Source organism: Typopeltis vanoorti, chromosome 22, assembly GCF_054136105.1.
Source record: "Typopeltis vanoorti isolate ZY-2024b chromosome 22, IOZ_Tvanoo_1.0, whole genome shotgun sequence".
Classification (NCBI taxonomy): Eukaryota; Metazoa; Arthropoda; class Arachnida; order Uropygi; family Thelyphonidae; genus Typopeltis; species Typopeltis vanoorti.
The window spans coordinates 11,635,622-11,651,611 of NC_143570.1; the positions used below are offsets into that span (position 1 = coordinate 11,635,622).

Consider the following 15,990-nt stretch of genomic DNA (forward strand, 5'->3'; position numbering starts at 1 on the left):
TATGATCACTTAAACAGAATAGAAGAGGAAAGATTAGTGAAACAAGTGTTCTCTTCCAGGTTGGTAAGAAAAAGACCCAGAGGAAGACCAAGATACAGGTGGATTGATACAGTAAAAAGTGCCTTAGAAGATAGAAATATAAGATCTGATAATGTTGAAGTCTTGACAGGTAACAGACTGATTTGGAAGAAAATTGTAGATAGGAAGTTAGTAATGATGTAATTTTTCATGTAGTATAAGTCTCGAAGTCTGGCTGATGTAACTTGAAACACACAAGCATGGGATATTATAGACTCCAGCATACTTATAGAAAGGATGGGTATCTTTTGGAGATCGTAGTAGTTTACAAATTGTTTCTATAGGTTTGAATGTCACTCTTATTTTGTGTGGTTTGAGGAGATTAGTGAGCTTGTTAGAGATACTGCTCACATACGGAATGGCGATTGTTGTAACATATTGAGTGTCTTCTCGTTCTCTTTGTGGTTCAAGTTACATCGGCCGGACTTCGAGAAGCCTCGAGATTAGGCAGAAGGAATACATTGGTTATGTTAAAAATAACAGACAAGACATATCAGGCCTGTTATCACATTTCTCCACAACAAACCATATCATTGAATGGGACAAAAGTTGTACCCCTTTACACAGAGGAAGACTACCGCTCTCAAATGTGTAAAGAAGCAGCCACAGATAACCTTAACAGGAACCAAGGTTTAATACTTCCAGAGATATGGAAAACCCTAATTAGATCTCTGAACACACAAGAAATGAACTTTAATGCCAACTATAGGACATTCCTTAGCAACAACTAGTCAATCATGTACATGCGATACATGCATTATTCACGTTCAATGCTATTTTCGTTTGTAACTATAATTTTTAGAATTTACAGTTAAGATCTATTTTGTGATATATGTTAACCTCAGTGCTTATACCCTGACAATGTCAACAGCTTAAGTTTGGTGAAACTAGTAGGTATTAAAATACTTATCCGTTTACACTTGATCAATGTTGTTCCCAAATAGTTATTAACATTAGTTCTGTAATCAAGAAAATACACGCTCAAGTCGGAATGCCATGCTGGTATTATTCCTTGGCATTTTATTAATGATAATAGTATTCACTCTACATGCATTAATTTTAATAAAGTAGTCATAGCAATTCAGAATATCTAATTAAATTATAAAGAACTTACTTTATCTTTTTCTCTTTTTTCTTCTGCCTGCTGTTTCCTTTTCTTTGCTCGAATCATTCTTTGCATTATCATTTCTTCAGTCATTTCTTTCTCTGGACATGCTATTAGAGAGGGGAAAAAAAGTATTCATAATACAAATTAATATCATTCAATCAATTTGCAATGGTTTAACTGAACTGGTTATTACACTGACTGGCATCATTAAGTCAGTTCATTTAGTTTCTAATAATATAAAACTACAGAAATAACTGCTAAAAAGAATTTATTAAAACTTAATTTTGTGATAAATTATAGTAAATGCATGGTTAGCCTGGTGGCCGTGTGCTTTGCAACCATATGTCTGGGGAAGGAGTGTCCTAGGATCGATTCCCATCAGTGATGTGAGGAGCTGAGGGATCTTCCTCAGCCATAGCCAAGTTAGCCGGTCTTGGGCATGAACAGTAGGGTTTTTTCTCCAGTTTATCCTAGAGTTTTTCATCGCACAAAGCAGGCAAACCGGCCTTGAGAACTCAACATAGGATACAAAGGGGCATAGGGCTGACCATCTTATCCTGTGAATGGTTTGAGGTCCATTGACTAATAAACTCTCAACACCACAAGGTAAAAGGAAGATGAGATGAGATGAGATTATAGCTTCACTACTATTTCAAAATTAAATATATAAAAATAATTTAAATATCAAACAATGACATTAATGATTATTAGAAACATGTATTCATAAGAATGAATAATAAGAATTTTATTATTGCATATATTTTGACCTGAAACCTGAAAAGAATCAACAGGCCATCATCAGTGCAGTGTATAAGCACTCATCAACATTAACTGGAAATAGTAATATATTTGCTTTAATGGGGGAAAGGAAATATTTAAAAATATTTAAACACATTATAAATATATCAGACATAAAAATAGATGACACCAGCCCATAATACAGGATGCCAGTAATACACTATGGAGTTAAGATTAACCACTTCATCAAAGCATTATCAAAGAAGCCAAGTCACTATGCATTGACAGGTCATTGAACCTATATTGACATGTAAGGGGGAAAAAAAGGAAAATGGAAATAGGATAAATAAGAGATAAATACCAAATTTAAGTAAAATCCATTCAGCTCAAGTCCCAGAATAAGTATCATACAGATCATATAGGTTCATACATATTTTGCAAAAGCAACCAAAAACTAGCATCACTGTCATTGAAGGGTCAAATCAATGAAGGTAGCTTTTCATACAATTAAATTAGTAATGTACCCATTTTAAGGTCATCAGCATCATCAGTTGCATCAGTCTTGGGACTGATAGTTCAGCAGCAATTTCCCCCATTCCACTCTGTCATTCGCTTTCTTCTTAATCTCCTGGTAACTCCTCAAACCCCTGCTTTCTTTGACTTGGTCAACAAAGCTTTTTCTTAGTCTAGCTCTTCTTCTTTTCCCCTCTGTCTTCAGTTATTCTTTACACAAGTCCATCATGCCGAAGTATATGTCCATACCACTATCCCTTCTAATTTTGATCAATCTAATCAGACTTCTTATTTTGCTCATCTCTCTCAGAACTTGTTTGTTTGATTTTTTTTTCTGTCCATTTTATTTTGTTCATGCAGCTCCAGCACTACATTTCAAAAGCCTCCAATCTTCTTATGTCTTTTCTGCCTAGACATAATCCAGGTTTCATATCCATACAATGTGATGCTCCATATCAATGTCTTTATTAATTTTTTTTTTCAATTGTAGGTTGAGGTTTCCTGTTAAAATGCTTTTCATCTTAGAGAATTGGGCTTTTGTATTGCTTATTCTTGATCTTCTGTTATTAGGCTTCCTAAGTATTTAAACCTTTTGTTTTATTTGTTTACTGCTGGATAGGGATTTTGCCTGTAACAATGATTTTAGTCTTATCTGTGTTGATTTTCATTTTATATTTTTGAGGTTATTATTATTTAGTAATTCTAGTATTGTTTTTAACATTCTTCTGTTTTCCGCTACAAGGGCTATGTCATCAGCAAAATACACGAGTTGCTCACCATTTATATTTATGCTGCTATTTATTTTATCTTTAGTTTCCTAAATGGCATTTTCAATATATAAATTAAAGTGGTGAAAGCATACATCCTTGTCTTACTCCACTCCTCATATTTATTATTTTCTCCTTATCATTGATTTTAATGTCCATTTTGATTTTTATAAATTTGATAAATTATTTTCCTATTCCTCAAGTCTATGCCGATATTAGTTAGACAATTTAGGAGTATTTGCTGGTTTACTTTATCAAACGCTTTCTCTAAATCAAAGAAGGAAATGTAAGTATTTTTACTAAGGTCTATTCTTCTCTCTATTATTGTTCTTAAACAGAGTATTACCTCTCTTGTTCCTTTATTCTTTCTGAGTCCAAATCGGTCTTCATCCAGAAGACAATCTATTTTTGAATAAATTCTATTATGAATAATTTTTAGCAGAATTTTGCTAACATGTGGAATTAAAGCTATTGTTCTAAATTGGCTGCATTTATTAGTATTATAGTTGATTTCATAAACTCCTTTGGTTTTTCTCTTTTATCACAGATTTGGGCTATTAATTGATAGAGTAAGGTTTTGTCTTATCACCTAGATTTTGTAGTAGTTCTATACGAAAGTATACAACTGTACTTTTTCCCTTACTCATTTCAGATAGTGCTTTATCAAATTCTTCTGAGATTATTGGGGATCTTAGATTATCTTCATTTTGATTTTCTATGCTAATATTGACATCAAGTTCATCACCATTATAGAGATTTTCAAGATAATTCTTCCATTCCATTAATATATCCTTAGATTCTATGAGCAATTTTCCATTTTCGCCTCTGATGGCATTGTTTTTGCTATTCTCATTAAATTTGAAAGTCAATTTATTAATTTCTTTATAGGCTCTCTCTATGTTTTCTTTTTTAAATAATTCATCTATGTTATTACATTGTTCTTCCAGATATTCTTTTTTGGCTTGTCTACATTTTCTTGTAATTTGATTTTTAAGATATTTGTATTTGACCACATTTTCTTCTTTAATAGCATTTTTATATTCAAATTAAGTGGATATTGAATCCAACATTATTTCAAAGCTGAATAGAGAAACTACAAGCATTTCATGCCGAATATATAGAAACTATAAAAGTTTTGGCAGATACAAGCGTAAGCAAACTTTTCATGACAGGGAAGCTCACAGTAAAGGTGGAGTAAGCTGCGATCACTGTCCTTAGTATTTTCCCATAATGTAAACCCCCCCCCCCCATAATGTATAACATCATACATGTCCTCTAGGAGGACATGTATGATGTTATACATTATGGGGGGGAGGTCACTACCCAGACCGGTTTTGACCTTTTTTGAGGTCTCGTCAGTGAGAGCCAGACCAAGAATACTCATGATGAAGTGATGCAGAACTTATACTTTACCATACGAGTTGCTAAAAAAGGTGTTGCATCACAAAAGGCACCAAGAATTACTGAAAAAGAGAGCCAAAAGGCTTCACTTCGGTGATGCAAAATTATTCAAATATGACACTCTTGTAGTTTCTCTGAAACTCTTGTAGTTTTTCTATTCAGCTTTGAAATAATGTTGGATTCAATATCCACTTAATTTGAATAATTTTGCATCGCTGAAGTGAAGTCTTTTGGCTTTCTTTTTCAGTAATTCTTGGTGCCTTTTGTGATGTGACACCTTTTTTTAGCAACTCATATGGTAAAGTATAAGTTCTGCATCACTTCATCCTGAGTATTCTTGGTCTGTCTCCATCTGACGAGACCTCGAAAAAGGTCGAAACTGGTCTGGGTAGTGACTCCCCCCATAATGTATAACATCATACATGTCCGCTAGGAGATGTTTTTTACATTATGGGGAAATACTAAGGACAGTGATCGGAGCTTACTCCACTTTACTATGAGTTGCCCTGTAATGAAAGGTTTGCTCACGCTTGTATCTGCTGAAATTTTTATAGTCCCTATATATTCGCCATGAAACTCGTAGTTTCTCTATTGGCTTTGAAAATATCCACTTAATTTGAATAATTTTGCATCACCGAAGTGAAGCCTTTTGGCTCTCTTTTTCAGTAATTCTTGGTGCCTTTTGTGATGTGACACCTTTCGTAGCAACTCGTATGGTAAAGTATAAGTTCTGCATCACTTCATCCTGAGTATTCTTGGTCTGGCTCCCACTGACAAGACCTCAAAAAAGGTTGAAACCAGTTGAAAGCTTGGGTGATGAATGGCAATGCTGTAGCCCATGAAGTTCTGAGGCTTGCCTGTTGCTGTCACCCAGCTCCAGGGTGGGGGGGGGGGGGGGGTAATGACTAGCAATACTGTGAAGTTAACTGTGAAGTTAACTGAGGCATGGCTGTTGCCCCTCAGATGAACAAATGAGCGGCTCTGCTCGGTGGTGGTGGGGGAGCCTGCCACAGTATAGAGCCAATCGGTGCTCAGAGTTCTCAGTGGCAGGGTGAGCCTGTTGCTGAGGGGAACAATGCTGAGTTTCTGCCTTTCTGATCCTGCGAGTCGCTCATTATTGGGTGATCCGGGGGATTTTACGAGTTTTTGGAGAGGTATCCCCACACTTAAACAGGGAAACCAATCTGGGTAGTGACCTCCCCTCATAATGTATAACATCATACATGTCCACTAGGAGATGTGTTTTACATTATGGGAAAATACTAAGGACAGTGATCGAGCTTACTCCATCTTTACTATGAGTTACCCTGTCATGAAAAGTTTGCTTATGGTTGTATCCGCCGAAATTTTTATAGTCTCTATATAATCAGCATGAAACTCTTGTAGTTTCTCTATTTGGCTCTGAAATAATGTTGGATTCAATATCCACTTAATTTGAATAATTTTGCATCGCTGATGTGAAGCCTTTTGGCTCTCTTTTTCAGCATTTTTATATTTTCTTCTTTCATCCATAAGGCCAAGTTATTAATCTGTTACGCAATGTTTTTTTTCTTTTTCTGTATTTTTCAATAATTGATGTAATGGATTTGTAACAGACTCTTTAATCATATTCCATTGGTTTTCAATGTTATTCTGACTATCTATGTTTTCTGGAATGTTGTGATCATTTGTCTCTTGATATCTTCTCTTTACTTCTTTATGCTTTAATTTTTCAAGATTCAATCTTATTGGTTTGTCTCTTTGGATTTGTTTCCTATATTTCAGTTCTGTTTTCATTAAGACAAAATTATGGCCACTACTGATGTCGGCACCTGGACAGCTTTTACAATATTTTATTTGGTTTCTGTATCTTTTCTTGACCAATATATAATCTATTTGATATCTATTTGAATCCCCAGGTGCTTTCCAGGTGTATCTTCTTCTTTTTTTTTTTTTTGGGACTTGAAATACTATTAGCTAACTAACTGTTTTTGTGCACAAAACTCTATTAATCGCTTTCCTCTTTCATTCCTACGTCCAAGACCAAATCTTCCTGAAGCATTATCATTGCCCTCCTCCCACTATAGTGTTCCAATCTCTCATTATTATCTGTGTCTTTAAAGCTGTTTCAGATTTCTTCTATTTGTTCATAAATTTCATAAATAAATTTCTTCTAATTTCTTCATCGCTATGTTGTGATGTTGGTATGTAGACCATTATAATATTGAGATTTACTGGTTCATTTTGAATACTTATAGTCATAATTCTGTCACTGTGGTTAATTACTGTAGTGATTAAATTTCCAACTTTTTTCTGAAGCATTATTGCAATGCCTGACTCTCTTCTTTTGTCCTGAATATATTATTTGAAATTCTCCGCTCCAGAAATCACCCTGTTCATCCCATCTCATCAATGCCCAGAATGTCTATTTTAAGTCTTTCCATTTCTTTTTTCACATTTTCTATTTTACCTGATTCTAGTAGTGATCTTGCATTCCATGTTCCAATATTCAACTTTTGAGGTAGAAAGTTTTTTTTATTTCCCAGAAACTTGGGTTTTTCATCCTGAATACAGGCAAATTGGCCATAAAAACACACAATTTCATCATCATCATCATGCTTATCAAGGATTTAGGCCTGTTCTGGCCTTAGAAGTCATCGTTGAATCATTTAAGAGGACGTCCTGGTTTTCTTTTTCCTAATGGCTTGTACTTTAAGGCTTGTTTTGGTAATCTTTCTATTTTCATTCTTTGAACGTGTTCCATCCATTTATGTTTATATTTTTTAATTTTTTCTACTACTGGTTCTTGGTTTAATTCTTTCATAATTTCTTCATTTCTTTTGTGATCAAATAGGGTATACTTTGCAGTTTTTTTCATAAACTTCATTTCTGCTATTGTTAATCTTTGTTTGTCTTTTTGTTTTATTGTCCAGATTTCGCTTCCATACATTAAGACTGGTAGGGCTAATGTATTGTATACTTTTAAGTCTGGTTTGTTTTTGAACTAAGTTTGGTTTAAATATAGAGTTAATTACACCTGTTATTTTTAAATATTTTGCAATTTTTACGTTTATAACTTTTTCATTTTCATATGTGATCGTACATCCTAGGTAGTTAAATGAATTCACCTGTTCTAAGATCTTGTTATCTATTACTATTTTCGTTCTTGCTGGATCTTGTCCTTTAAAGGCCATAGTTTTTGATTTTTCTGTTGATATTATCATACCATAATCTTTGGATATCTCATTTAGATCTAAAATAGCTTTCTGTAAGTTATCTTCAGAATTTGTAATTATTATTTGGTGGTCTGCAAAGAGGAGAATGTTTAAGTTTACTGTAGGAGAAAGTTTAATTCCTTGATGTAAATTTTTATTCCATTTTAGTAGATATTAAAAAGAGTTGCTGAGAGGGGACATCCCTGTCAGATCCCTTGGTTTATCTCTCTCGTATATGATAGCTTGTGATTTAATCTTATTTGTATTTGATTATTTTCAAATATACTTGTGATAGCTTTTAGGATATTATTTGCTATTTGTCTTTCTTTTAATATGTTAAATAATATGTTTCTTTTAACTTTGTCAAATGCTTTTTCAAAGTCAATAAATGCAATATGTGTTTCTAAATTGTATTCTCTTCTTTTCTCTATTATTAATTTTAGGCAAAAGGCCAGGATCTATACATGATCGTCCTTTTCTAAATCCATTCTGTACTTCTAAAATAAAGTTTTCGGAATATTACATTAGTTTGCTATTTAAGATTCTGCTATATATTTTGTAACAGGAATTTAGTATACTGATACCGCTATAATTTTTAGGGTTATCTCTATTACCTTTTTTAAAGATAGGAATCACGATTGCTTTTTTCCATTCTATTGGGGGGGGGGGATACCAGTTGAATAAATTTTATTTAAAAACAATAAGAGTCTTTCTTTGAATCTTATTCCTGAGTGTTTATATAGTTCTGAGCCTAGCTTATCTTCTCCAGGTGATTTTCCATTTCTTGTTTCTTTCAGGCTGATTTCTAATTCTTCTTTAGTTATTTCCTTTTCATTTTTGTTACTTGTTTGCCAGTTGTCTTTTTTAAAATATTTGTCTGCCCACAATTATGTGTAGTAATTTAGAAATTCTTCTAATTTCAATTCGGTGTTTAATTTTATGTTTTCTTTGGTATCTGCATTTAAATGTTTCAAAATCTTATATACATTGGATCTTATTTTATATAAATCATGTTCTAAATTAGAAACAAATTTGTTCCATGATTCTCTAGTCTTTTTCTGACTTCTCTTTTAGCTATGGCTCTTATTCTTTTATATTCTATTTCATCTTCTAATCTTTTACTGCTTAACCATTTGTGATAGGCTTCCCTTTTCTTTTTGATTATTTCTTTGATTGTATCATCCCAGATCTTCAGTTTTTTCCTTTTATCGAATTTTTTGGTCTTTCCTAAGCTTTCATTTGCTGCTGCATTTAGTATCGTTTTTATATTAAGCCATTCTATTTCTATTCCTTCATTTTGTTTTATTTTATCTAGATATTGGTTAATTCTTTGTTCATATAGCCATTGTACATTTGTCATTCAATAGTCTAGTTTTATAACACACAATTTACAGACAAAAAATATTAGTGGTGGTGGGCAGTAGATGGGTGCTGTATGTAGATGATAATGGTAGTAGCGGTTCTGTGTAGTTGGTGGATTAAATGGTGGACATGGAGAGTTGTAGAATGCTGTCCCTCAATGAGTCCTTGGACTTCCTGGAGGTATCACATAATAATAATAATATCAGAATTTACAATACCAGACTTCTTTTACATTAACATAATTCTCTACTTTCTAATGATCATCTGATAATTATCTACTACATTCACCTCTCACTATAGCAAACTCTTTCTCTCTCACATCATATCGAACTACTGAAAAGTCAGACAGAGTCCTATAATACAAATTGCTATAGAAAACCTTTTCTGGGCTATTACTACCTTGGCTTTATTTATCACTGTGAGAGCTAAGTTCATATAACAGATATTAATATAAATTACCTGAATCTTTATTACAATTAGGATGCAAGTGAGTGAGTGAGTGTGAGAATGACCAAGTGAGGAATCTAGTCTCTCAAGCAAAAATATTAAATAGGGTAGTCAATTCAGAAAGTAAAGGTGGATGGAGACGAAAGAAGTATCAGAAATAAGAGGGAGGAGTTTTTGGCATTGGTTTGGCATTAGTGAGACTTGGTTAACAGCAAATCATGCAGTCAAGTTGATAAGAGGATGGCTGCTGGACAAATATCAAAAAGTGTATACAGAGGGGCAGAATCATGGTGAAAACAGGTGACTAGTTGTGTGCTGCAAGGTTCAGTGCTGGGACCTTTGCTGTTTAATTTATACATAAATGATATAGGAAATAACCTGAAAGGAAATATTCAGTTGTTTGCTGATGATGCAAACTTACGTAGAATAACAGTCAATGAAGGCAAAGTGGAGAGCTTGCAATATGATTTAAATAGGCTGTCAGCATGGCAAAAGTTAATGGGTGTCAGTTTAATATCGAGAAATGTAAAGTTATGCATTTTGGGAAAAATAGATTACAAGTCGTGTCACATTGATGGCACTGTACTCCAGAAAATATATGAAGCTAGAGATTTAGGGGTGGTGGTGGTGGTAGACAGTTATAGTTTAGAGGACACATTGCTAAGGTAGCCAATAAGATTACTTGGCTACTGAAGAACACATTAACAAGTAGGGAAGTTGTTATTCCTCTTTATAAGGGCTTGTTACACCCACATCTGGATTACTGTGCTCAAGTCTGGTCCTCTGTGTTTCTTGGGGATGAGGAAGCAGTTTAGAGGATTCAGAGGCAAGTGACCAAGATGGTGAGTGAGTGAATGGCCTGTGGAATGTTCCATATGAGGATAGATTGAAGGTTTGTGGACTGCAGAAGTTGGTTGATAGGAGAAAAAGAGGGAATATGATAGAATCATTTAAGTTGCTTAAAGGATTTTATAGGATAGATGCAGGGAAAATGTTTCAGCAGTCGGCTAGAGGGATCAGAACAAGGGGTCATCCCTGGAAGTGGAATAAAAGTGTCATTAGTAGGGATGTCAGGACTAGATTTTTTGCTCGGAGAATTGTGAATGCATAGAATGGGTTGCCAGAGTCAGTTGTGAGCGCTTTGTCTGTTAATGGGTTCATGGAGAGGTATGTAAGATTGTGTGGATAGATTGGGCCTCCCAAAGTGAGTCTTCAGACTCCATGGAGGTGCCCATATAATAATAATAATAATTATATTATAATATTATTATTATAAAATCAAAAAAATCAAAATATTTTTACTTTTTTGACTTCATCAAAGCAAATAACATGAAGAACAAAAGAATTACTTTTTCTTAGCATATACTCTTTTTTTATGAAATTGAAATTAAGTGATAAATACTTATAAATCTTATATATGTTAATTAACAGTCACCTAACCTGCAGGAGCTGGTTCTTCCTTCTCTTTCTGAGATTTGCTTTCTAATAAAGCTCTCTGAAAAAAAAAATTATTGTAATTACTAAATAGTTATAGTCAAAACTGCCACACACACATATATATACTCTTTTATACATTATATGCTTTCAAATCAGAGGGAATTGGCATAATACAATTAAAATAGAGCATTTACTAATGTGATGGCATGAATTTACATATAAATATGACAGAAGTACTTTATAACTATCTTTATAAGAAAAAAAAAGTAGTCATTACAGGTATCCCTTTCTTAATGCGGTTTTACTTAACGTGGATTTGATTATCATGGCGAAATTAATTGCGGCAATCCCTTGATATATGCAGCAAGAGTTTTGATTAACGCGCCTTTAAATTTACCACTCAAAATCATGCCTACACCATGAGGCTGCTAGCCTTGTGGTCATTCAAATTCTCTTAATGATCTGTGTGAGAATGTGAAAGTTATTTTTCCCACCAAATATGACATCATTGCTACAACCATGGACATGGGCATCATTGTAACTTTCAGAGCCTATTTTCTTAAAAAGACATTCTCAAAGGCAGTAGAAACAACAACGGGAGAAAATGCGATTACGCTCCTCGAATTTTGGAAAAAATTTAACATTAAGCACGCAATTGAGAACATTCGTAACTCGTGGGAGCAAGTGTCTTCTAGTTGCATGAAAGCTGTTTGGAAAACCTTCTGCCAGAATGCACTAATGACTTAGGTTGTTTTCAAAATCCTGTGAACAACGTGGTCAAAGAAATCAGTTGCAATTGGTGAAGACCTCGGTTTTGATGGTGTTGATGCAGAAGATGTTAAAGAATTATTGGATTCAAATTCAAAAGATTTCAGTGACAACGATCTTCTTGAAATTGAACAATGCACATATGAAGACAATGAACAAATGGAATGTGAAGATGAGGTTCCAAAGGAAATAACAGTCAAAGAACTGGATGGAATATTTTGCAGTTTAGAATCGCTTAAGCAGCAAGTAATGGATATGGATCCAGATGTTAATCGAAGAATGCTTGTTTGCCAAGGTCTGGAAAGTTGTTTTGCTTGTTATCGTAGAATTTATGCCGATAAGAAAAAAACTAAAACTATTCAAACGACTCTTTATAACTTCTTTTGATTAAAAAAAATTGCAGTAACTAATGTAGGTACAAGTATTTATTAAACATTTATTTTGCATTCATTTTTTATCTTTCCTAAAAGAGTACCATATAAAACGAATTATTAGTATAGTAATCAATCAGGGACAAATTGTACTTTTTACCATTGATTATTAGATTTGATTAATGCGATTTTGATATATGCAGTAACGTTGAGGGTTTAATTAACCGCGTTAATCGAGGGATACCTGTATTTAAGGTTGTTCAACATATTATACATTAGTACCATGGATGGGAGAAAGTTAAGAAAAAAGAAGAACACTGTTAACAGCAAATTTCAATATCTGTAGATTGTACTCTTCTACATATGAAGAGAAAGAAAAATTCTTCTGTAAGTCTGGCATTGAGCTGTGGAAGAAATGTTGAATGTTCTTGAACAGATTTAGAAGAGGGATGGAGGAATGATACCATATCTGTTGAAGTGACCATGAAAACATATTTGTAGACAACACAACACAAGAAACTAAACATCCGCATGAACACAGCACAGTGAATTGCACTGAGTCAAGAATTTTTAGTTAGCTTTTATGGAAACCATCCCAAATGTGAGAACAATAGACAATGATTGGACAAATTTCTCATTTGTCTAGAGTTAATATCTCTTCAGAGGTAAAGTAACACTTTTAAGTGAAAGAGAAATCCTAATTTTTAATATTAATATTTTTTAAATATTTTAACAATTTGTAACATGTTTACATGTTTCTACTTTTAACATTAATATTTTTAAAATGTATTTAACATATTTATAACAAGAAAAGATTGGAAGTTAGACTGTAAAAAGTCCAAGAATAGAAATCTCATCTTGTCTAAAGATTCAAATGTCAAAGATAAGACAAAAAGAAAAGGGTTCTTTCTGTGAAAAAAAAAAAAAAAAAAAACAGAACTGAGTTTTACTAGCATAAAAATTAAACAGATTATCAGCATCCCACCAAAGAATGATTCAGACACCAGAATTTAAAATTAAAAGCATCTGTTCTCAAATCAATTATCAATTTTCTTAACTGCTTCTGAAGCTTCAAGATTTTTTACAATCACTATTTAAAAGTTTGGTATAACATATTTCAAGTTAAATGAAGATACAGAACTTTCACCTATTAGAACTGCCAAATTGTTCATTTTCTGAATCACTTAAGTATACTAATACTACACAAAATTATTCTTAAAACTCAATTTCTTAATTACTTAAAATTCTCTTAATAATCCTGTCAGCAAATTCAGAATTTATATTGCATGCATATGTGGTGTGGGTGGGTGTATATTTTTACTTACTTCCCTCACACACAATCTGAGTGGTTAAAGTCTTAAATTCAAAATAAAAAGAAAACAATGAAACTAAACTCTTAAATCTAGTTTGCACACAGATTCATATCCCAGGATATATCATATATAACTTAACCTCTTAAATAACCTTAATAACCCATTAAGAGTTTCAGTCTTCAAACACTTTGTAACCAAATAAAATCTTTAATTTACAAAAAACACAAATAAATACAATCAAATCCATATAACTTATCTATGCAAGTACCAATGTATTCTTCAGATTACAACTTCAAACAACACGAAATATTTCTATACAGCCTCCTTTCAATCACATAAACCAACAGATATATCCTATATGGACAAAACTTCTGGAACCTTAGTCTCTTGCCTCCTACTGGACTTTTATTCTTTCTTTCTTGAGTTCGCATAGGAGGAAGACTAACACAAAACAAAAGTACTCTCTATATGGCATCAACATAAGACAAGCAAACTCTTCTTGCATCTTAAATCACAGAACACTGAAGAAATCATATTTTGTCTTCATCCAAGGCACTTCTGTAACTTCACCTTCTATATGAAAGTATCAGCAAGCTCCGTTGAGCTCCATTGACTAAACTACTAAAAACCATATCAACCATATAATCCACTTTTAATTTTATGGCTATTTATAGCCTGTAAAAGTTAAGCTTTAAACCTTGTAACACTCTCCCCTGCCCCTGTTTTCCCATAAAATCCTTCCCCTTCCCCAAATAAGCACCCTTAAGAATAATAATATATATATATATATTATTTTAGGAAAAAACTGGGTTTTCAAAATCATTCTTCCCACCTTGCATTAATCACCCCCCCCCCCCCTTTTAACAGCCTAACAGCAGAAATATAGAGAATGAAGTTATCCTAGCATCAAAACAAGGTATGTACAAAATTTTCTTCCTCAATTATTCTGCTATATTTTCCTTTAAAATACACTTATAATGCCCTAAAAATTTTCTCGAGTATAAAAGCCAATGTATTTAAAATAAGGGACACTCCTAAACAAAAAAAACAAGCTATAAATAGCCGTAAAAGTAATAGTTTCAAGAGGAGTAACATGGTAATTTTCCCAGAAATAATACCTATACCCATATAATCCACTTTGGAATGAATTAACTTTCTACATGAAAGTTAATTCAAGTGTCTCAACATTCTACCCATACATGGTACTATAGGTTGATTAACCAACCTCTTGTGTATGGATGGGCTCAACATAAAATATTCTTCTTCGAACATTATCAACAGTTTTGTCATTTCTGACAGTGGATGTGACTGTGGTTATTTCTTCTGAAGAAGAAATAACCACAGTCACATCCGCTGTCAGAAATTACTTATCAGAGTGAGAATCCTAAATAAAACAAAGGTCCATTTATATATGAACTGGAAATCAATAAAGTTCCATCAGCTTTAACTGAAATAAATTTTATATGGTTTAATAATAACCTTCACACTTATCTCTTTATACAAAGATATATATATCCTCTCTCAGTCTTCCATTTTCTAACTTTTCTTCTAATTTCTGTCCAGTTTTCATGTACTGAAGATGGAAATTCCATAGTTTTCTCCTGCTGAGTTCCTCTTCTACTCCCTGAACAGTTGAAACCTTAACAATCCCTGTTAATGTTCTTTTTGCTTCTGTGCATACTTGGAAATGCAAGTGAGAAACTTCCACTCGAGTTCACCATTATGTGCCACCATTACTGCTTTCCGATGTTGGAAGTGAAATGATGAAGTTCTTTCTTCACAGTGCAAGAAAAGTTCAATTACAATTTCGAAATGAAACAAGCAGAAATCATAACAATTCTTCATTTCACAATCTTTTATGCACCAAGGTAAACTCATTTGATCACTTCTGATAATATAGCAGTGACATTCACTTCTCTCATCACTAAACATTTCATAAACAGCATTTGTTTACATAAAAATGGCACCAACATCACAAAATTTTGATAGCTCATACAAAACCATAATTATGCCTTTATATCTAAGTAAATTTATTTTATATCTAAGCATGACTTCAGTAGCTAAAAATTAAATATAATATTTCAAAACATTTTGCTTGCAACATAAAAAAAATGAGACATGTTTAACTAACAACTTTACAAATATCTCATTACTAATTTTTAAACTTTAATAATTCATTTAATATATTTTAAGCTTGTCGGACATCTCCATTTTCTACAGATATCCCACAGAGTGTTAGAGGCAGTAAATGAATTTCACAGAATGAAACAAAGTGATTTTTGTTAAACAAGGTCAAAAAGAGAAGACTCTAAATTGAAACTCTCTCTTATGTACCACATCAGAATAGTGAACATATGTACAAATAAAATTTTCGAGACAAAAAAAAAAGTCAAAAGAATATACAATTGAGAAACTGAGATATATGGTGCTTAAAGGAGATGAATGCTGAGATTGAACCATATATATTTGTGAAGCGAATCTGGAAGGCTAAGG

At 33.0% G+C, this 15,990-nt stretch overlaps 1 protein-coding gene across 1 annotated transcript in view; it reads right to left on the bottom strand.

Annotated features, from left to right (window-relative positions):
• LOC150094158 (INO80 complex subunit B) overlaps positions 1–15,990 on the bottom strand; it is a 94,680-nt gene that overhangs the window by 30,059 nt on the left and 48,631 nt on the right. Inside the window, exons 6-7 of the mRNA XM_090411968.1 lie at positions 11,049–11,103; positions 1,193–1,293 (exon numbers count right to left, since the gene is read on the bottom strand). Coding sequence (XP_090268094.1) covers positions 1,193–1,293; positions 11,049–11,103 — 156 coding nt within the window. The remainder of the gene's footprint in view (positions 1–1,192; positions 1,294–11,048; positions 11,104–15,990) is intronic.